General features: G+C 37.8%; 1 protein-coding gene across 4 annotated transcripts in view; it reads left to right on the top strand.

The window, feature by feature from the left end:
• ADGRV1 (adhesion G protein-coupled receptor V1) overlaps positions 1–22538 on the top strand; it is a 541641-nt gene that overhangs the window by 27515 nt on the left and 491588 nt on the right. For all 4 annotated transcript variants that reach the window (XM_027545616.1, XM_027545615.1, XM_027545617.1 and 1 more), the window contains exons 2-9: positions 2379–2563; positions 4678–4827; positions 5973–6068; positions 8840–8944; positions 10442–10555; positions 12385–12950; positions 13315–13585; positions 14193–14522. In XM_027545616.1, the coding sequence (XP_027401417.1) occupies positions 2379–2563; positions 4678–4827; positions 5973–6068; positions 8840–8944; positions 10442–10555; positions 12385–12950; positions 13315–13585; positions 14193–14522 (1817 nt within the window). The remainder of the gene's footprint in view (positions 1–2378; positions 2564–4677; positions 4828–5972; positions 6069–8839; positions 8945–10441; positions 10556–12384; positions 12951–13314; positions 13586–14192; positions 14523–22538) is intronic.

Raw genomic sequence — 22538 nt, 5'->3', positions numbered from 1 at the left:
AACTTAAAGCTACAAATGTGGTTTATTTTGTCTCCTCTAAGACACATCCCTCACACTTCCCAGGTAGGCATTGATTGTTGCGCATGACAGATCACAAGTTATTCATCCTTTTCACGCTATGACTCAGTCTCACTCTTTCTCACTTAGAACTGCAGGTGTCGTCTTATTTCAGCTTAAGGTTCTGTCACATCTCAGGTTCAAGCAATTGCGTTTTCTTTCAAAATCACAACAGACCAAAGTTGTCTTTTTCTTCCACATCCAGGGCCTGGGTTGCTACCTCCATACCCCCTTCACTCAGCATTCTCTTTCTTGTCCCTAGTTTCTTTCTTTCCCCCTGTTTGTCATAAGTGAGATGTAAAATTATTCTGGCTTTAGAATTCCACAGATCTTCATTTGTCTCTGGTTTAGCCCAGCACGCCCAGTTTCCCGCCTCACCTAGGCTTTCCCAGTGCACACTCCTGGCTTAGAAGTCAGGGAAGAGATTGCAGTTGATGAGAAAGAACTATCTACTATCTTATTTCTTCTCCCAAGTCCCTTAGCCCCATGGCAGGCTTTCTAAGAGAGAAGGCACAGGTGTTAAAAATGTCCGGAATATCTGTGCCCGTTGGTCTGTTGGAGGAAGGGGGATCCCTTCCAGGGCCCGAAACTGGGCTCTTGTGTAACACTTGGAAATTAATTGTCCGAGGAGACACATGTGCTGACAAAGCAAGAGATTTTATTGGGAAAGGGCACCCGGGTGGAGAGCAGCAGGGTAAGGGAACCCAGGAGAACTGCTCTGCCGTGTGGCTCGCAGTCTCGGGTTTTATGGTGATGGGATTGGTTTCCGGGTTGTCTTTGGCCCATCATTCTAATTCAGAGTCTTTCCTGGTGGCACACGCATCGCCCAGCCAAGATGAATGCTAGCGAGAGGGATTCTGGAAAATGGACGGACACACGGTGTCTCCTTTTGACCTTTCCCAAATTCTTCCGGTTGGTGGTAGCTTATTAGTTGCGTATTCCTTACCAGGATCTCCTGTCATAAAACAACTCATGTGAATGGTTATTAAAGGGCCTGGCCAGGGTGGGCGGTTTCAATCAGTGTGCTTCCCCTAAGGTCTACATCTCTTTCCTGGACTCTTATCTGAACTCTGCGTCCCTCTCTACAGATTTTGCAGCCTCACACATGTGAGACAATCCCAGACTGCCTTGTTTGCATATATTCCACTGAGTAGTTTGCCTTTTAACCCTAAAGTACGTTAAGAACATGTGTATCTGGTGGTTCCTAAATATGAAGCCTTGTGTAGCCATGTGGCAAAGGCAGCTACATGAAAATGTTATTACTTCTTGACCAAGGTAAAGATTAATAGGAAGCATTTTGGTTCATAGAGTACGTAATGCAACTTTTTTAAAAGCCATGAACTTGTTATGTTCGGGTGGCTGCTCACATAATCCTTTGGAATCTTAATGATCCGTGAGATAAATTGCTTACATTTTTAGAGATACATCTGCATCACAAAACATCAGCTCTTTCAAGAGGCCCCTGTGCTGTTGTGCTTTTGAAAACACTTGAATCACACAGAGCTGAAAGTAGGAACAATATTGGCGTCTCATAAACACACACATTGTACAAAGAAGAAAACAATAAAGGTTATGGGAAAGAAAGTAAATGCTTTGCCAAACTTGCTTAGTTTTAAAGAAGCATGGGCATTTTCTAAGAAGTGATACTAGTATTTTAGCTAGTACAATGGGAGAAATTTAAGTCCCATTAGAAACTTAGGTGTTCTTTCAAAGGATTAGCATTTCCTTGCAATAACTGAAAAATTTTAAAAAGCATTCTCAAGACAAAACTATGGGAAAAGTAGATATGACCAAGAAATAAACTTTGGCTCTCACTCACTGCCTTGTGTGACCGTTCCAAGAGTTTTGCTCATATTGATACTTGTATAATTGTCAAATAGAGAATGTCACATTAAGATTATCAGTCCTTTTGATAATTTTAGTTTTTGCTTGTCTTTTACAGTTTGATTTGGGGGAAGATGGGCTTTAATTCAGTTCACATGTTGCTGCTTAGGTTTTTCTTAGAATAAATTGGAGGGACATTTAATAAACTAAATTTGATAAATAAGTGTAAGGCAAGTTATTACTATTATGTTAATATGCAAGTTAAAGGAAAAAAAAGTACTTATGAATAGTAGACAGTACCACAGAAGAGTATTGTCATTTTTGACTTATTTCTGTGGCCACACATTTGAATTGGATAGCTTAATATTTGATACATCTTTATGTCTTATTGCTTAGTAGCTCTTCACTCTGTGTTTATATCTGTAGACAATGCACCCTAATGAAAATATATTGGATATATTTTGTAAACAAAATCTTTTTCTTTTTTTTCTCTATAGGGATGCCCTCTGCATCTTTATTAGTAAATCTTCTTTCAGCTTTATTCATCCCTTTTGTGTTTGGAGAAACAGAAATCAGATTTGCCGGACAAACAGAATTTGTAGTTAATGAAACAAGTACAACAGTTATTCGTCTTGTTGTTGAAAGGATAGGAGACCCAGCAAATGTTACTGCGATTGTATCGGTAAGAGATGACAGTAGTTCTATTTTTACAGAAATAGGTAGGAAATGTCGTAGTGATCAGAATGTCTTTAACTGTTTGAGATTCTGAGTAGTTCCATTATGATAAATAATTTGCAGATAAACTGTTCATTCTTTTTATATGTCTTGGAGGTTTATAGAGTGATCTAAGGTAGCATGTGTATTTGACAGTAATAGTATTTTAAAAATATAGACTGATTATTTAAAAATGTTAATATGCTTATTATATTTAATATATGCCAATATTAGCATATATTAATATATTTATATACTAATATATTTATTATTATAAATTAAATATATTAATTAAAATCACATATATTAAGATATTTAATATATGCTAACATAATATGCTAATATATTTAAAACAAATATAAACCAAAAATATCAGTATTTCTAAATAAATTTTTTTTGGGATAACTTGGATTCTAGTTATTCTCTGCTTGGATTTATTGCTTAGAATCGGGTGACTTAGAGAAAAATATATGAAATTTTAAATGTAGAGGAATGGCAATTAAAAAAAACCTTTATGTTAGAGAGCTCCTCTTTTGGGAGAAATTAAGTACAGTAAGTAGAAGTGAGAAATAGAAATTTGATAGAATATTGCTCTATCTTGCACACACTTTAGTTAGTAGATGGGTTGTATGTACACGTATCTGCGTTTGTATTTAACCAGAAAATCATGTCATATGAACACTAAGGACATTGATATATTTGAGGCCCAAACTACTTGGAATTTTTTTTTTTTAAGTTTTTTTAAGCGATAGGTTAAATCGTCAAATTGGGAAACACTGTAAAAAGAGACAAGAAAAACTAAGAACCCCAATAATATAATTTTGTGCATTGCTTTTGGTTTTTAATTTATGACATGTTTGTATTTATTTGAATTTATTTTTAGTTTGATTATATATTTATATATTTTTAGTTTATTATATTTTATAGCCTTTTACATATAATTTTGATCATATCCTGATAACTTTTTCAGATCGCTCTGTCATATTCACAACTTTTCTTGATGGTGGCATCATTTCCCAGTCATTTCTCAACAGTTTTTCATTGAGGTTGCTTCCAGTTTTTGCTGTTGTAAATATTGCTGTGATGAACGTGTACACATACATACCAATTTCTGCATATTTTGGATTGTTAAATGATTTGGGGGTTATAGGACCATGATTTTCTCTTTGTATCCATGTCTTTTGATATTTAACACTTTTGAAAGACTGTGCCAACTTTTTTATTAAGGTATGAATACAAGTTTTTTAACACCCTTAACAACTTACTTGAATTTCTCAAGTGTTTAAAACTAACTTTATTTTTGTAAATGAGAACTAGACATTGACTATAATATCCCCATACATCCTTCATTTTTTATTTATATTCAATCATGATTTTTTTCTAGTAGCTAAGTTACTCATTTTTGTATTCTTTGGCAGAAAAACATCTCATTTGGATTTTCACAAGAAGTTGCTGCTTTATAATTTCATAATTATTGCTCCTTTGAGAATCTTAGCAATGCTGACATTACAGAATGAGGTCTTAAAAAGTTCTGAGGAAAAGTTTATAATGACTAATAAATTTGGTATACTGAAAATCGAGTCTTTATTGGTGCTGTGGGAGAATATAAATAAAGCTTCAAGTTGAAAGTTTTGGAAGGAGTAGTTTCATTAAACCCAATTTTTTTCCTGATGTCTTTTGGCAGGCTACTTACACATCTTCTTTGGGAGAGTTTTAGCTACAGTTGATCTTCTTGTTAGGTTTGCTGTAATCCACATCAAATCAATCAAGAGTGGAGAAAAAAAAATTCACATCATTGTTTTCCTATGTGATTATTACTTTTCTATGAAATTATCCCTTTACCTTCAAGAGAATAAACAAATGTTTTTATGTAGAATCATTTCTTTTTATAATGCTTTTGAAAGGTGATTTTTATCAGTTGTTAGATATTTGTTTAGTTTTTGTACATCCTATTTATAAACTTCAGTGTCATTGGGTGGTTCATGTTTTTTTTTTTTTTCTGTTGGTTGCTGTATTTAGCATCAATTCTGCTTGTCCTAACTCTATGTTATGTAAGAACTGTCTATTTTTTGCATTTGATAGCTGTATGGAGATGACACTGGGGACTTTTTTGACACATACGCTGCAACTTTTATACCCTTTGGAGAAACCAGTAGGACAGTGTACATAGCAGTGTGTGATGACGATTTTCCCGAGCCGGATGAAACTTTCATTTTTCACTTAACTTTACAGGTAAGTCCTTTTTTCCCCCCTGTTAAAGCTTAAACTTATAAAAATCTTACAACACTTAAGAATCAGTTTCTGTAGAGATAAGCCAATTTAAGTGCTTGGTGGTGGTTTTCATAGAAGCCAGAACTGACAGTCTCGTTGGCAATTCCATGGTCTGGTTATTCCTCAGACAATCTTGTGTAGAAGATTCTGCAGCTAGTTTTTGGATTAACGCAGCTTTATTTGGGAATTGCCGTGACAGATGCTCAGGGAAAGCTCGTCGTCCCTTTGGCCCGTTTCTCTCTGGTCCCTCCCCTGCTACCAGCTGCACAAAGAATGACCGTGACTTCTGAGCTCCAAGGAGAGGGCTACAAAAGCAGGCCTGGAAGTGGGGGCCCTGTGCTTAGAAGAACTTTGGAGTGACCCTGGGAAAAACGCTTGACCAGCCTCAGGTTTAATCGTCCTTTATGACCTGATCTGTTAGGTTGAGGCAATGATGGCTAACACTGCTCTAGTTAATTTTTCTCCAGTGGATTACAAGTTTTTTTTTTTTAGAAGAATTGTGTTGGTATGATTAAGATTTTTATGAAATTGGTACTGGAAGCAATCACGTTTTGCTTTTGTAAAAAACTTTTCTCATAATCCTTTATGGTGCTATTAAATATCAATAAAAATGTTGTAGCACACTCTTCCCATACTTATTAGAAAAACTGTTGTACTGTTTTAACTTTATTTTGACTCTACAACTGATAGAAAAACTAATTCTTTAAGTTCTAGCACCTTCTATAGTATAAGAAAAGAGTCATGTTTGAACCCAATTTCATAGTCACTTAATTCTCTGTTATATTGTGTCACAGAAAAACCTGAAAGAACTTTTTGGCCAACTCAATATTAGTCATGAAATTTAAGTAATTAGAATATATTACTAGCCAGTAATGATTTAGAATTACAAAAATTTATATTTTAACATGATTAATGGTTTTAAAAACTCTTTTGAAGAGTTCTTTTTTGGGACTTCACCATGTTGACTTAGTTTGAATATATTATCTTAGTCACATACTTGTATTTTAATTCATTTTCTGAATGATTACTTAAAGACTGAAATGCTATTAAAATAATTGTTTTACTCTTGTTTAATGGGTTAATTTATTTTTTGGCTTTTGTTTTAGAAACCTTCAGCAAACGTGAAGCTTGGATGGCCCAGGACTGTTACTGTGACAATATTATCAAATGACAATGCATTTGGGATTATTTCCTTTAATATGGTATGGTTATAATTTTATTTATCTTGTGATTGCTGGATAATAGTTTATTAAATTTTTGGATAGCTTTTTATGTTACCTAGTATCATCCTGTGTAAACATCCTGTATGTGTACATAAGATTTGCTCAATTCATCCATATTCCACATTCTGTAGACTGTCCTTCTGTTTTATCTAAGATTACTTAGAAGTGAGGAGGCCTGTACAATCATGGTCAATTCTCGCCCTAATCTCTTTCTGCTGATCATTCCGCCTGCTTCATTTGTTCTCTAACTTGGATGTTGTCTTAGTTCAATCTGCTATAAAGAGTATTAGTACATAGACTGGGTGGTTTAATAACAACAGAAATTTATTTCTTACAGTTACAGAGGCTGACAAGTCCAAAATCTGGGCATCAGCAGATTTGGGGTTTGGTGTGGGCCCTTCTGGTTCATAGGCAGTTCTCTTTTTGCTGTGTTTCCATGTGGTAGAAGGGGCAAGAGAACTCTTGGGTGTCTCTTTTATAAAAATACTAGTCTCATTCATAACAGTTCTGCCTTCATGACCTACTCCCCTCCCAAAGGCCCCAGCTTCCAATAACATCACATTGGAGGTTAGGATATGAACATGAATTTTGAGGAGGCACGGACAGTCAGTCTATAACAGATGTTGTAACTCAGTTCCTTTTGCTTGATATCCCCAACTGCCACTTAAAAAAAGCATTGTCTGTTAGCCTCCTCTGAAAGTTTGGAGTGATTCGAGACAAGAGAAATACATTGAAAGATCACTGAAAAAAAAAAACAAACCCTATAGTAAGCTTAAATTGAATAGCAGACATTATAGCTCTTAAAAATTCTATAATTATTCTCTACTTGGAGATTTTCCTATTAATTAGTATTTCTTGAAGGTTAAAGCTCCATGTCATCCCTCTTAGTTTTGCTCAAAAGTTCATTTTTTTCCCTCCCTTATCACTAAATTCATGTGCCCCTGGTTAGTCCTATGTTCAGAGGGTTTTGTCTTTAGAATCCCTCCCTGATAAAAATCGTATTCAGCTCCGAAATAAAAACAGAATTTGTGTTAAGTGGAATGATATATTGCAACTACATTTTAGTCTACAATAAGGTTCCTGGTTTTTAGAGTCTTTTGAATATGCTACTGATTATCATTACTAAAAGATGATGTGACCCTCCCATCTTGTTATCTATATTCCAATTTGGGTAACTCCTTCAATTGATGTATGTCATTTTCCTAGCACCTTAAATTGTCTTTGAAACAAGGTGAGCTATAGATAACATGATCTTTAGAGTTGCAGTATCCTTATTAAAAAGGATATGTGGATCATGCCAATGTAGTAGACATTTTGTAACCTCCCTTATTATAGCATTTACAAAAGTTAATTAATCAAATCACTTCTTTTTGAATGATAGGGAATTATTAGTTAATTATGAACCAGGCTCCCTTAATTGCTTGATTTTTCTCCCCACTGCCTTTACAAAACTCACTCCCAACTCTTTATCCCCAACCTCATACTGGTTAGTTTAACATCAGAATGAATCCCGGTCTCTAGCATTGTCCCAAGTTCCCAACTGTTGTGGTCTCATGGCTGCCCAGCAGTTTCTGCCTGGGTACCTGCCCTCTGTGATTAAAATTGAACTAAGTAACTGATGAGCTTGCAGTCAGTACTTTGGTTTCCTAAAGTACCTAGTCTGACTTTGGTTTCCAGACTGGATGATGATTGTATCGATGATGAAGGTGACGGAGATGGTGATAATAATTATAGCCAACCTTTGCTGGCCTTCACTGCGTGTCCTGGACTAGGATAAGCACTTAGGCATGAATTATCTCATTGCAACCTCATCAGAACCCTTTGAGACAGGCATTCCTACCCCTGGTGATGGATGGGGATACTGAGACCTAGGGGTCACCTGCTGCCTTGGCTGGCCTATACCTGGCCACTCACCTCTTCTACTCTGAGTTTCAACCGGCCATGCCAACACTTTCCAACACTTGAAGTCCTGGCTCTTGCTTCTCCTCAGTAATCATGTCTTGAAAAAATTCATTCAGTTCAGTTCAGTCACTCAGTTGTGTCCAACTCTTTGCGACCCCATGAACCGTAGCACGCCAGGCCTCCCTGTCCACCACCAACTCCCAGAGTCCACCTAAACCCATGTCCATTGAGTTGGTGATGCCATCCAACCATCTCATTCTCTGTCGTCTCCTTCTCCTCCTGACCTCAATCTTTCCTAACATCAGGGTCCTTTCAAATGAGTCAGTTCTTCCCAGCAGCATTAGTCCTTCCAATGCACACCCAGGACTGATCTCCTTTAGGATGGACTGGTTGGATCTCATTAGCAGCTACCTGTTTTCAGTGGCAAGCTGACTGATGAGGAAGAAACCATGGTTGAGAGCAAGGCTGAGCCACAGTCCCAGTGAACTGCCCGGGTCTGGAGGCACAACTCATTCCTGTGACCTCCTGGGCCCCTGGGAGCCTTTGAATTCATCACCTTTCAATTAGGTAACCTTTAAGATTCCTCAGTAGAACAGCTCGTTGTTGGCAGAAGCAGGGCAAGAACCTCCATCTTTTGCCTGACTAGTTTTATGTTCTCCTCATACAATTATTTGAACCTTCTAAGCCTTATTAGCTATAGTTGGTGAAGGTGAGGAGACCCCACATTCTTGAGAGCACAAAGTAGATGGATTTGTCTGTGGAAAATTAGGATTTCTAAGGTAGTAACAGTTTGTATGAGCTCCTGCCTCTGGTTGATCAGCACCTGATGGTCTTTGCTCTCCCAATAGCCTTTCTCAATCACAGTGAGTGAACCCAGAGGCAGAAATGAATCTGTGCCTCTTACTCTCATCAGAGAAAAAGGAACCTATGGGATGGTGACTGTGACTTTTGAGGTAAGTTTACTGTGAAATCATTTTAAATGGTAATGCTTAGAACTCATACTAGATCCCTGCAATTTAAAAAATCAAGGTCCTTGGTATAATAAATATGCTGTTTAATGAAAATGAAATAGAATGCTTTCATCACCTGGTAAACTTCATGTTTAATATAAAACTGTTTTCCTTGCTGCTTGGAATATACTATGCTTCCATGAAACACAACAGATTATTTTAGATACAGGATAATAATAAACCACAAATTAATAACAATAATTCTACAAAATTCATAGAACATTTATGACAGATCTCTTTAAGGATATAAAATTTTAAAATGCTCGTGGGTTCCTTAGGCTTACATAAAATTATCTAATATGTAGTCTTCCCTATATACATTCTCCATTTAAAAAAATACACTTAATGGATGGTGGTAACAGCAGTCACATTCCAAAAACTGGATAAAAATTGGCTGCAGAAATGATAAGGCATCATCAGGTTATAGTGTTTTCAACTCTCTGTGAATGTCTGAAGTTATTTTGTCGAATCGTGAGCCTTTTGTTCTGTTGAAATGATTACAGCTAACGTTCGTGGAGCACTTAACATCGCTCAGCCCTGGTGTAAGTGCTTTACACTGATTATTGCTGCACGTGAACTGTAGCTCTTCCCAGGACTCAGTGTCCCTCATGCCATTTAAAATGTTTTTTTCCATAGTCCTCACCATCATCCGCCACGCATTTATTTATCTTCCATTTGTTCCCTTTCATTAAATGTCAGGTCCTGGTGGGTAGAAAGCTTGCTTTGTTCTCTGCTATATCCTTAGTACCTAAAAGAGGTCAGACGCAGAGTACTTAATAAAACTTTTTGAAAGGAATATGATTTTCTTAAATATTTACATCTAGCCTGGTAAGTGGACCTTATTTCCTCATTTTAAAGATGGGGAAACAGCCACACAGGGTTGTTAAAAATACCTCATCCAAGGTTACAGCACCAGGGGTAGAACTGGTATTTGATTCCATTACTTCAGAGAATATAATAATTTTGAATGCATTCTGCTCAAGAAAAAGTTTTTATAATTTTTTTCCTCAGGCTTAATATTATCGTTGAGAAAAGAGAAAACTCTTAGAAACCATGTCGTTTAATCTGCGTGTGTGCTAAGTTGCTTCAGTCATGTTCAACTCTCTGTGACCCTATGGACTGTAGCCCACCAGACTTCTGTGTCCATAGAATGAATTCTCCAGGCAAGAACAGTGAGATTGAACCGGGGTCTCCCACATTGCAGGCAGATTCTTTCTTCGCTGAGCCCCCAGGGAACTCCTTGTAGTTTAATTATAGTCAAGATCTGTAATTATATTATGGGCCTTAACTCCATTAATTAAAAGGGCAGACTTAATACAGGTTAGTGTCATTCTTCTTGCAAAACATTTTAAAGTAAGTTTGCCAGTTTATATCACAGTAATGCTTTCTTACTCTAATGAAATGTTTTATGTTTATTGATGGCACCATGTTTCTTTGCAGGTAGAGGGTGGCCCAAATCCACCTGAAGAAGATTTAAGTCCAGTTAAAGGAAATATCACTTTTCCTGCAGGCAAAGCAACAGTAGTTTATAACTTGACAGTACTTGATGATGAGGTAGGATGTGTTAAATGCTTAAAAGGAACAAGGGCTCTCTGTATTATAGTCATGTTAGAGAGTATTATGTCAAGTATTAAGTTGTGTTCAGTATTTGAAATTATTCAAGAGCACAGTCATATATAAGGTCATGTACTGCAGCCAGATATGCCATAGCTGTTAATGCCTATTTTGGAATAGATCTTGTTAATATCTACCTTATTTAATTCACATTAAGTTGTATATCTGAAAGGCGATGAACTTGAATGTAACTGACAGCCACACTCAATACAAGCATTTCAGCATTTTGTAAACCTTGGTGATTGATTTTGCTAGTCATTGCACTTTTGAGAAGGTATAGTGTTACTTACCCAGCATAAATGTATTACTATAAAAGGAAAGAAAATTCTGTTGCAATTGATATTTATTTGTTTGGATGTTTTAAATGTTCACATTCCTAGGAAGGCTTTTGTTATTTTCAATTTCACAGTGAAGCTACCAAGGATTGAAATATATGACATAGCTAGAAAAGAGTGAATTTGTACAGTATATACAGGGATGTTTCTTATGAGCTAACCAAAAGAAAACATGCCTTTTAATACAATAACCTTAGCAGTAATACCAGAAGAAAAGGGATAGCTGGGAATTTATCCCTCTACCCTCCCACAAAAAAATCATGAAACGAAATCACAACAAATCCCAAAAAAGATGAATTAGAAGACATTATTGGAAAAGAGTATTTCTCTTGAAAAAGTGAGATATTGAATAGCGCTGATAGCTCTAGCTCACTGGTTATGAAAGCTAGCAAAACCCGTTTGTTTTTAGAACCTGGAACATTGAGCAGGTTATAGTTTGGGGGCAGTGATTAATACACATTTTAATTGTAAGTTTGAAAGACTATGGTTAATAATATAGTATTCTATACTTCAGAGTTACTGAGAGTAGGGCTTAGGCATTCTCTCCACACATACATACATAGAATTAACTGTGTGAGGTGATGGATTTGTTAGTATCTTGATCTTTGTGATCACAATGTATATGTATATCAAATCATCATATTGTACCCATAAATATATTAGTTATATATTTTTATTCTTCAATAAAGTTTGAAGGAAAAAGATCTTCAGTCAAACCACTGCATTTTCTTTTTTGAGATAAATAGCTTTACTTTTTCTATTTCTATTGATGGAGGCAAAAGTATATATTATTTCACTTTCATTCATTTATAGTGAAGTAAAAATTCAAATAGCACAGTAGAGATTATCCCTGGGATTTCTGTGTAGTTAAAAAAAAAGTTTAATTTTAACAGTGTCATCATTTTGCCTAAAGTGACTCTTATAGCTTGTTTTCCAGAGATACATGATATGTATTTTGAAAATCATATAATTGATATCATGGTTAAATCTTGAGATAGGAGCTGCTTAGAAGCAAGAATAATTGATATGATAGAAAAACTAACAATTCGTGTGTGATGTTTATTGTAGTCTACCAAATTCATAAATAGTATGAGACCTCGAATGTTGCTTCTGATCCTGCACACCTGATGAAACTAATAAGAACTTGTTTTTCTGTCAGATCTTTAGTTCTCTAGAGATTGATCAAGGTTGAAAGTCATTATGCTGATACTTCATTTCTTATTCGTATCATTGCTTTATCTAAAATATGTTATTTACCTTTGGAAAATAGTTTAGTAAATAGACAGTGAACAACCCTCCTTATCTGCTCCTTTCAGTTAAAGATTTTTTTTAAATTGCTGTGTAATTGCATTGAAATATAAGTACTTTTTACACTTGTGTTTTGCAGGTGTGTTAGCTATTGATGTTTTGCCATTGCTTGTATTTCTCTGACAGGTACCAGAAAATGATGAAATATTTTTGATTCAACTGAAAAGTGTGGAAGGAGGAGCTGAGATCAATACCTCCAGGAGCTCAGTGGAGATCATCGTTAAGAAAAATGATAGTCCTGTGAGATTCATTCAGAATGTTTATTTGGTACCTGAGGAAGACCACATACTCACAATTCCAGTGGTTCGTGGAAAAGATGACAGTGGAAATCTGATTGGATCTGATGACTGTGAAGTTTCTATCAGTTATGTTATCATAACTGGGAATTCAACAGCACATGCCCAGCAAAATTTAGACTTCATTGATCTCCAGCCAAACACAACTATTGTTTTTCCACCTTTTATTTATGAATCACACCTGAAATTTCAAATAGTGGATGATGCCATACCAGAGATTGCCGAATCGTTTCAAGTTGTGTTACTAAAAGATACTTTACGGGGAGATGCTGTGCTGTTCGGCCCTTCTGTTGTGCAGGTCACCATTAAGCCAAACGACAAACCTTACGGCGTCCTCTCGTTCAACAGTGTCTTGTTTGAAAGGCCAGTTATAATTGACGAAGATACAACAACAAGGTAGGATTTATCTTAAACCTTCTATTGCTGCAGTTATTTAGTATATTACTCCAGGATTTGATATTAGTGGTGTTGGACACAGTGCTGAACTGTTAAGGATATGTGTAATTTCCTTGACCGTGGTTTCACTGTTTTCTTTCTTATTTGGGGAGTGATACTTAAAACACATATTTAAATATGCAAGCTAATTCATGTTACGGTAGTTTCCTAGGGCCTGTCTTCATACCTACTCCTTCATATTAAAAGCAGTCATTCTTTATGGTTTGGATTCTGCTTACCAGTGGCTAGTGGCCAACTTGATGTTGAAAATACCCATTTCAGGGGAAAAAGAGTGTATTATGTGACCATATCATATTTCTTCCAGATTTGAAGAAATTACAGTGGTTAGAAATGGTGGCACTCATGGAAATGTTTCCGTGAACTGGGTGCTGACACGCAATAGCAGTGATCCCTCACCAGTAACGACAGATATCAGGCCAAGATCTGGAGTTCTGCATTTTGCACAAGGGCAGATGTTGGCATCAATTCCTCTCATTGTCGTTAATGATGATCTTCCAGAAGAGGCAGAAGCTTACCTACTTCAGATTCTACCTCATACGATACGAGGAGGTGCAGAAGTGAGCGAACCAGCGGAGGTAGATCTCTTGCTACGCTTTGCTTGTAGAAATACTTCTGTGCTCTCGAACAGACAAAGAATTTGATCATACACATCTTATACATGTTTAGTTTGATACGAAAGGAAGAGCATGGGTTTTGGAAGTGGTGGTTAATTCCCTTGCGAAAGGTTTGTCCCATCTGTAAATAAAAAGTTTGTTCTTAAAAAAAATTCCACAAAGTTTTCAAATGTATTTTTAATTCATCTTCTTTTTGTAGTTGTTCAGTTGCTAAGTTGTGTCCGACTCTTTTGCGACCCCATAGACCGTAGCCTGCCAGTCTCCTCCGTCTGTGGGATTTCCCAGGCAAGAATACTGGAGTGGCTTGCAATTTCCTGCTCTCAACTCAGTTGGGATCTTTCCAGCTCAGGGATCGAACGTGCATCTCCTGCATCGGCAGGCAGATTCTTTACGACTGAGCCACCTGGGAAGCCCAATTCCTCTTTTACTCTGTTACTTATATGAGTAATCATTTTTAGATATGATACAGAATTACACATTAAAATTCAAAATAGCCTAGAAAATAAACAGTTTGGTGATCTCAGATGTGAGAATTTTGCTCTTTAATGTTTTATTCCTTTATCTGCAGCTTTTGTTCTACATTCAGGATAGTGATGATGTTTATGGCCTAATAACATTTTTTCCTGTGGAAAACCAGAAGATTGAAAGTAGCCCAGGTGAACGATGTTTATCCTTGAGTCTTACAAGACTGGGAGGAACTAAAGGAGATGTGAAGATATTTTATTCTGCACTTTATATTCCTGCTGGAGCTGTGGACCCTTTGCGAGCGAAAGATGGCATCTTAAATATATCCAAGAGAAGCAGTCTCATTTTTCCAGAACAGAAAACCCAAGTCACTATAAAATTGCCAATAAGAAATGATGCATTCCTTCAAAATGGGGCCCACTTTTTAGTACAGGTACTTTAATGATTAAAATAATCTCAACTTTGGTTCAGCAACAAGTATCCTTACCTGAGTGAGAGAGTTAATTAGTCATTATTTTATCCTTATTTATATTTTGGATTCTGTTGCTTACTGCAAGTTATGTAGGGAATCTAAAGAGAAACTGTCTGCCCCTCAGGTGTATAAGGATGAATAAAACAAGGGTTATACTAAGATCAGTGCTTTAATTATGAGATAATAAAAGCAGATCAGACATACTAAGGTCAGTGTTTTAATTATCCAATAATAAAAGCAGATCAGACATGAAAGGTAGGTCAGTATAATTCATAATTTAATGGAGTTATTCATGAACTGTGAGTAGGGGAGGGCCGGGAGAGAGCCAGTGAGAGGTCTGTCATTCTTTTGAGTTGATTTGGGAAAATGTGACATAGAAATTTGGATTGTAGAATAAATACTTTTTTCATGATGGATATAGCAGGGAAGGCGTTCAGAAATGAAAAAAGCAATATGACAGAAAATTGTGTAGATACTTTTAAACAGTATACCAAAAAAATCTGTTAACATAGGTAGAGTCTTTGGACTTTTATTACTTAATAAGAAATAAAGCTCTCATAACATTTTTATATCTTATTTCTTTTATTTCTTAACTTTTATTAACCAAAGCATTATTTAAACATTTTTTTAATTTAAGTTTTTTAGCCATATGGCTTGGCATGCGGAATCTTAGTTCCCTGACCATGGATCAGACCCATGCTGCCTGCAGTGGAAGTGTGGTCTTAACTGCTGGACCGCTGGGGAAGTCCAAACCAAAGCACTGTTTTTATTGCCAAGTTTGATATATCTGTACTCACAATACTATAGTTGTATTTTCCATATGGTTGCTATTGATTGATTTTGAAAATTAGAAAGTAATAAAGGGTGCTTATCAAATTTTGATTATGTAACTAAATTTCTAAATTTCAAGCAGAATCAGATAGTATGAATAGAGCAATAAGGAAGGAATGTATAATCTGTTATCATACATTTTGCTAACTGAAGTATATATGAAATGAAATCTCATATTTTGTCAGTTTCTTTGAACCATGGGATATTTAAGTTTGTTTCATATTTTTCCCTAGCTTTGTTTTATAGTTTATTATTGCTTTCTCTGGAGTTTCTGACTGCCCCCTTTTATATGCCATTCTTACCAAATTAGTTCTTCCATCCAGCTGTCTTTTTTGTGCAGTCGATAAACTGTATCCAGTTCTTTGTGACCCCATGGACTGCAGCAGGCCAGGCTTCCCTGTCCTTCACTATCTCCTGGAGTTTGCTCAAATTCACGTCCATTGAGTTGATGATGCCATCCAACCATCTCATCCTCTGTTGCCCCCTTCTCCGCCTGCCCTCAGTCTTTCCCAGCATCAGGGTCTTTTCGAATGAGTTGGCTCTTCACATCACGTGGCCAAAGTATTGGGTTTTCAGTATCAGTCCTTCTAAGCTGTCTTACTTGTGTTGAATGCTGAATTTAGCTGTGCCAGCTGCTTTCTCCAACTTGCTTTTCACGTGGTGCTTGTGACTGTTTTACTAACTCCTTAATTTTCTTGATTTCTTGTGTCTTATTTCTTGGATTGTGTTTTAGTTTTGTTGTAACATATGTATCCTCAAATACATGAGCAGAAAACGTATGTGCCAGGTAAACTTCTTGAACCTTTGAGCTCAGTGAAACTTCATACATTGATTCCTGGCTTATAGGAATTTCTAGATTAAAATAATTTCTTCTTAAGAACTTGAAAGGTATTCTCTTTTAGCTTCCAGAGTAGCTAATGAGAAGTTTGAGGAGAAGAAATCATTTGCCTTTAGATTAACTTGCTCTTTATCTCTGAAAACTTTAAAAAAAAAATCTTCTTGGCATTTTGAATTTCTCATGGCTGTGTCATAACTTGCTTAGCAGTTGATGGGTTGGGCCATTTTATTCTGAAGATTTTTTTTGTCTTTTTTTTTTTTTTTTGAGCTGGTCTACTTCTCGTGCTTGTATGGTTTGTGCATTAATTGAGGACTCCTAGTGAAGGTGTCTTGGAGAAGGCAATGGCACCCCACTCCAGTACTCTTGCCTGGAAAATCCTATGGACAGAGGAGCCTGGTAGGCTGCAGTCCATGGGGTCACGAAGAGTCAGACATGACTGAGCGACTTCACTTTCAGTTTTCACTTTCATGCATTGGAGAAGGAAATGGCAACCCACTCCAGTGTTCTTGCCTGGAGAATCCCAGGCACGGGGGAGCCTGGTGGGCTGCCGTCTATGGGGTCGCACAGAGTTGGACACAACTGAAGCGACTTAGCAGCAGCAGTGGAGGTGTCTAGTGAGTGCTCTGTTAAGGGGTATATGATTTGTCAGTATGTAGGGATGACTTTTTGTGATATGTACAGGGAGACCTTTTGTCAGTATCCCAAGGCTTTGTCCCTAGTGGTGGGAGATCTGTATTTCATCTTTATTGTTATTTCTGTTATTCTGTTGTGTCTCCTCATAATGAGTAAATTATTATATGAGGCACCCTTCTGTCTATGAGGATAACCCACTTTTTAGAGGACTCTTGAATTTCTCTTCTTGGGATGATGGGTGAACAGCACATGGTATCACTCACAGTTGTTTCTGTTCCCCCTGCCACTGGGGGAATGCTCTTGTGAGATGAATGGCCAGACAGTGGTGGATCTGAATCCCTGAAGAGAAATTGAGCAAGTGGTCAAGCCCATGGTCCTGGCCCTGTTGAGCAAGAAGTTAAGGCAATTAGAATACCGCTGCTGCTGCTGCTAAGTCACTTCAATCGTGTCTCTGTGTGACCCCATAGACGGCAGCCCACCAGGCTCCCCCATCCCTGGGATTCTCCAGGCAAGAACACTGGAGTGGGTTGCCATTTCCTTCTCCAATGTGTGAAAGTGAAAAGTGAAAGTGAAGTCGCTCAGTCATGTCCAACTCTTAGCGACCCACCAGGCTCCTCCGTCCATGGGATTTTCCAGGCAAGAGTACTGGCGTGGGGTGCCATTGTCTTCTCCGAGAATACTGCTGCCAGAGCACATTTAGAGGTATACTTAGAAAATTTTAAAAAGCTTTAGGTTTGGCCTTCTGAAAAACATGTCGTAACTTTATTTATTTATGACTGCGCTGGGTTTTTGTAGCTGTGCATGGGCTTTCCCTGGTGGCTTAGGTGGTAAAAGTGTCTGCCTATGATGCGGGAGACCCGGGTTCGATCCCTGGGTTGGGAATATCCCCTAGAGAAGGAAATGGCAACCCACTCCAGTTCTCTTGCCTGGAAAATCCCACGGACGGAGGAGCTTGGTAGGCTACAGTCCATGGGGGTCGCAAACAGTCGGACACGACCGAGCGACTTCGCTTTCACTTTCCGTGGGCTTTCTCTAGTTGCGGTGGCCGGGGGCTACTCTGTATCTGCGGTGCACGGGCTTCTCGTGGTGGCTTCTCCTGTTACTGAGCACAGGCTCACCGTAGTTGCGGTTCCTTGGCTCTACAGCACAGGCTCAATAGTTGTGGCACACGGGCTTAGTTGCCCCATGCCATGTGAGATCTTCCCAGACCAGGGATTGAATCCGTATCCTCTGCACTGGCAGGCGGATTTTTATCCACTAGACCACCAGGGGCACTCCTTTGCCTTCTCTGCTGTTGGCGTCCTTTGGATTCAGAGCATTCTCATTAGTAGACATTGTCTTGGTCAGTTCAGGCTGTTGTAAAGATTGCCACAGACTGGGTCGTGGCTTAAACATCAGGCATTTACTCTGCTCACTTCTGGAGGCTGGGAGGTGTGAGATCAGACTCTTGGGGAGAATCCCCTTCCTGGTGTGCAGAAATGATTTCTTTTTGCTGAGTGCTCACGTGGTGCAGAGAGACAGGATCCAGATTCTTTGGTGTTTCTCCTTATAAGGGCACAAACCTCATCATGAGGGTTCTACTCTTACAATCTGGCTGCCTCCCAAAGGTCCCATCTTCAAATACCATCATATTGGGCATAAGGGTTTCAACGTATGAATTCTAGGGGTGGGGATACAAGCATTCAATTCATAGCATGTATGTTTAAGGTTTTTTGGTCCCTAGAATCTCAGTATTCAGTTCTCCCTTTGTCTCCAATCTTGGCTAGGTCAAAACTCATATGAGAAAGAAATTACTAAAACAAGTGAAATGAAGGCAGGATTTTACACAGTTGATTTTGCTTTCATGGAGCCCTGGAATTCCTATAGTAGTTGCAGTGACGTGACCCAAGAATTGATTAATTGATTGACGTGACCCGAGATTGAGAATTGATGATGCAGTGTATTGATTTTGAATTGTAGAGAACTTTTCTGTTTTCCATTTCTGATTTGTTTTCTTACGCTGCCTCAAAACCAGTTTTTACTGTGGCTAGGAAGGGTTGAGGGCAGGAGAAGAAGAGGGTGACAGAGGATGAGATGGTTGGATGGCATCACTGACTCAACGGACATGAGTTTGAGCAAACTCTGGGAGATAGTGAAGCACAGGAAGCCTGGCTTGTTGCAGTCCATGGGGTTCCAAAGAGTTGGATGTGACTAAGCGACTGAAGAACAAGAGACACCCTATATTTATGCCAGTGTTAGTAACCTTTATATTGAACTTTTAGCCTCTGAAGACATCCAATATCTCTATCCACGTGGCTGCAGAATCCCTATATAAACAAAACTCTATTAAAAATCTTCAACTGGTCAGAATTACTCTAGTGATTTTATTTCAGCCTTCTATATGAACATGACCAGTGAAAAAGCTGGCTTAAAACTCAGCATTCAAAAAATGAAGATCATAGCATCTGGACCCATCACTTCATGGCAAATAGATGGGGAAACAATGGAAACAGTGACAGACTTTATTTTCTTGGGCTCCAAAATCACTGCAGATGGTGACTGCAGCCATAAAGTTAAAAGATGCTTGCGCCTTGGAAGAAAAGCTATGACAAACCTAGACAGTGTATTACAAAGCAGAGACATTACTTTGTTGACAAAGGTCAAAGCTATTATTCTTCCAATAGTGATGTATGGATGTGAGAGTTGGACCATAAAGAAGGCTGAGTGCCAAAGAATTGATGCTTCTGAACTGTGGTGTTGGAGAAGACTCTTGAGAGTCTCTTGGACTGCAAGGAGATCAAACCAGTCAATCCTCAAGGAAATCAGTCCTGAATATTTGTTGGAAGGACTGATGCTTAAGCTGAAACTCCAGTACTTTGGCCACCTGATGTGAAGAACTGACTCATTAGAAAAGACCTGGATGCTGGGAAAGATTGAGGGCAGGAGGAGAAGGAGGTGACAGAGGACGAGATGGTTGGATGGCATCACTGACTCAGTAGACATGATTTTGAGCAAGCTCTGGGAGATAGTGAAGGACAGGGAGGCCTGGCATGCTGCAGTCCATGAGGTTGCAAAGAGTCAGACATGACTGAGCGACCAAAGAGGAAATATGAACATGACAGAGTTTATTTTCGATAATACTCGAAAAGTAAGGAGAAACTTGAAGAATATCAGAATTTTGGTGATTGTGGGTTAGAAATCTGTTGTACTAATTCCAGACTCAATTTTTATCTATTTCTATATTCAGTTGAATAAGAAAGGTCTTATAGTGCAGACGGTCATTTTAACACTTTAGGAAGAAAGGGCATTATTAGTCACTAACACAGTTCCTTAAGGTTCAGAACAGCTGTTGGCTCTGGAAGGCTGCTTGGAAGTAAAAGGTTGTGTAGTTTGTATAGTACATAATGGATGAGCAACTTTAGAATAGGAGGCATCAGACTGCATGGAAATCTGAATGAAACTGAAGAAAGGAGAATCAGAGACATGAGCTTCTTATTCTTTAGTGACCCTCTCAGCTAAATACATTAGTCTGGGATACAGCTTTTGGCAGGCATGGGGTTACTAATGTGCTGTCCCCCTTGCAAACTGTCTGAAAGCAAAGAACGACTATGAATGGAGTAGTCTGATTTAGCAGATGCTTAAGGAACCCAGACAAAAAAGGCTTGGAGACTAGGAAGTAAGCCATGGAAAATTAGCATTTTTGCTTTTGATCAGTTCATTTCATGGCCTTCTATATCTTCTTTCTTCTTAGTTTTTAAAAATACTATGTTTAGAATTAGTTCTGTAACTGTTTTGATAAATTTAAGTAGAATATGAGTTTCTCCTTTTTGAGAAGTTTCGAAGTAAAATATGTTGGTTTTTTTCCCCCTTGATGTTTTCAACAGTGTTATCAGTTTGACTCTGTGAATATATAGGGATGAGAGTGTTCATTCACAAACACGTTCTGACTCACACAGGACCATTGTGTTTTTAGTCTTTGCCTCTAACCAGTGTGCACTTTATATGCCAGTCAAATATATATTTTTATTTTTAAATTTTTGTGCTATCTTTAAAGATAAATACATATATATGTATATTATTTTTCTGTAGAAGAATAACAGTTATGTGGTTTTAACTATTTCCACATTTCATTTATTTTATTAAGTAAATGCAGTATTTCGAAGAACTGAATGTTTTATTTTACTTGATTCAGTCTACATACCAATATTTGGCAAAATTAGTTTGATTTCTTTTTTTTTTTTTCTTTTACTCAAGTGAAGTGAATATTTACCAATTATGGGACTTTGGGTATTCTTCTCCTGTATATGATTTTCAAAGCAAAGTGTGTTACATTTAAAAAGCATTTACTTTTGCCCTTATAAACGTAGCACTGTTCATCAGAAAATGTGAGCATATGTGCAGGATCAGTTTAGTCCTTGTCCACCAGGGGAAAACCAATTTCAATCACCAGTGTCTACTGCTGGTTACGTAGTGGCTTCGTATCCACATTAAAGCCTAACAGAGGGCTCTGGAGAGGGAGAGATCCATACTGCTCCACTAAGTTTACAGTTGCTTTTTAACTTAAAATCTCTATGCTTTTTGCAGTCCTATAATGACTGTCTATTCCTGCAGTCACGTGAACACTGTGAGGATTGATAAGTCGGGTTTTCGAAAGTTGAAGATTTTGATGTATCAGGATTCGTAGAGAGTTCATTTTGTGTTGTAGGGGTAAATCAACACATTTATTGTGTAGCTGCTGCACTTACAGGTCTATGTCATGTTTCAGGAAAATATTGAGAAGGACACAGATCCACAAAAGTTCTGTAGTCCTGTTGGGAAGTAAAAGTCTGGAACATGGGAAATGATGATAAGCAAGCAATATGTGAAATTTAAAGTGAATTTCTCAGTTTAGTGAGGGTAGTAGTAGAAGTCGAGGAAGAGATAGAAGAAAGAGGGCTGGAGAATCCAAGGAAATTTTCCTAGGGGAGAGGGATATTTAACTAGTTTTTAAAAGCGAGCGCATTTTGATTTTTGAGATGGTTAGAGGCAATTTTACATGAGGAAAAACTTTGAAAGTTACAGTGACGGTCAAGTTCATTAATCACAGGGACACATGATGCATTTCTTTAAACATAAAGACATATAAGTCACATTTGGAGTTGTGAATGGTCTTCTGATAGTGAGTTTTCTCTGGCAGAGAGGAGGAGTGAATGATTTGATTGGAGATGTGGTTCAGTGGAAGGGAGGAGGCAGGTGTGGGCAACTTGCTGATGTTTGGCTTTAAATCAGGGTAGGTGGGTACAGGCAGCAAGGAGGAAAAGTGGATGGCGGTACTGGGGAAAACCGTGTAACATGGAGCAGAGATGGTGGTTTCTTTTGTGCACATTCTATCCTGTAAGGTGTCTGCAACATTTATGTCATATTCAGTGGCAGTTATAAAGATCTGGAATTTTGAAGGAGAGATCCAGAGGTTTTTAGGGAGTGGAGTTTTAAGATAAAGGTCTCAGGAAGAACCCTGGGAATAATCATAATTGAGAAGCAGGAAGAGGTTAAGAGGCCAGTGCAGGAGGTTGAGTCAGGATAATGAATGAAGGAGATGGAAGTTGCCAGATTATTGGTGGCCTCTACCCATGTTTGTCTTTTCATTCAATTGAGACTTTAAAATTTTTCTTAAAAATTTCTTTTCTTTTCATTTTGTATGGTGTTTTTCTATCTGT

The sequence above is a fragment of the Bos indicus x Bos taurus genome, chromosome 7, assembly GCF_003369695.1.
Source record: "Bos indicus x Bos taurus breed Angus x Brahman F1 hybrid chromosome 7, Bos_hybrid_MaternalHap_v2.0, whole genome shotgun sequence".
NCBI classification, from domain to species: Eukaryota; Metazoa; Chordata; class Mammalia; order Artiodactyla; family Bovidae; genus Bos; species Bos indicus x Bos taurus.
This window is presented reverse-complemented; position numbering and strand designations above follow the sequence as displayed.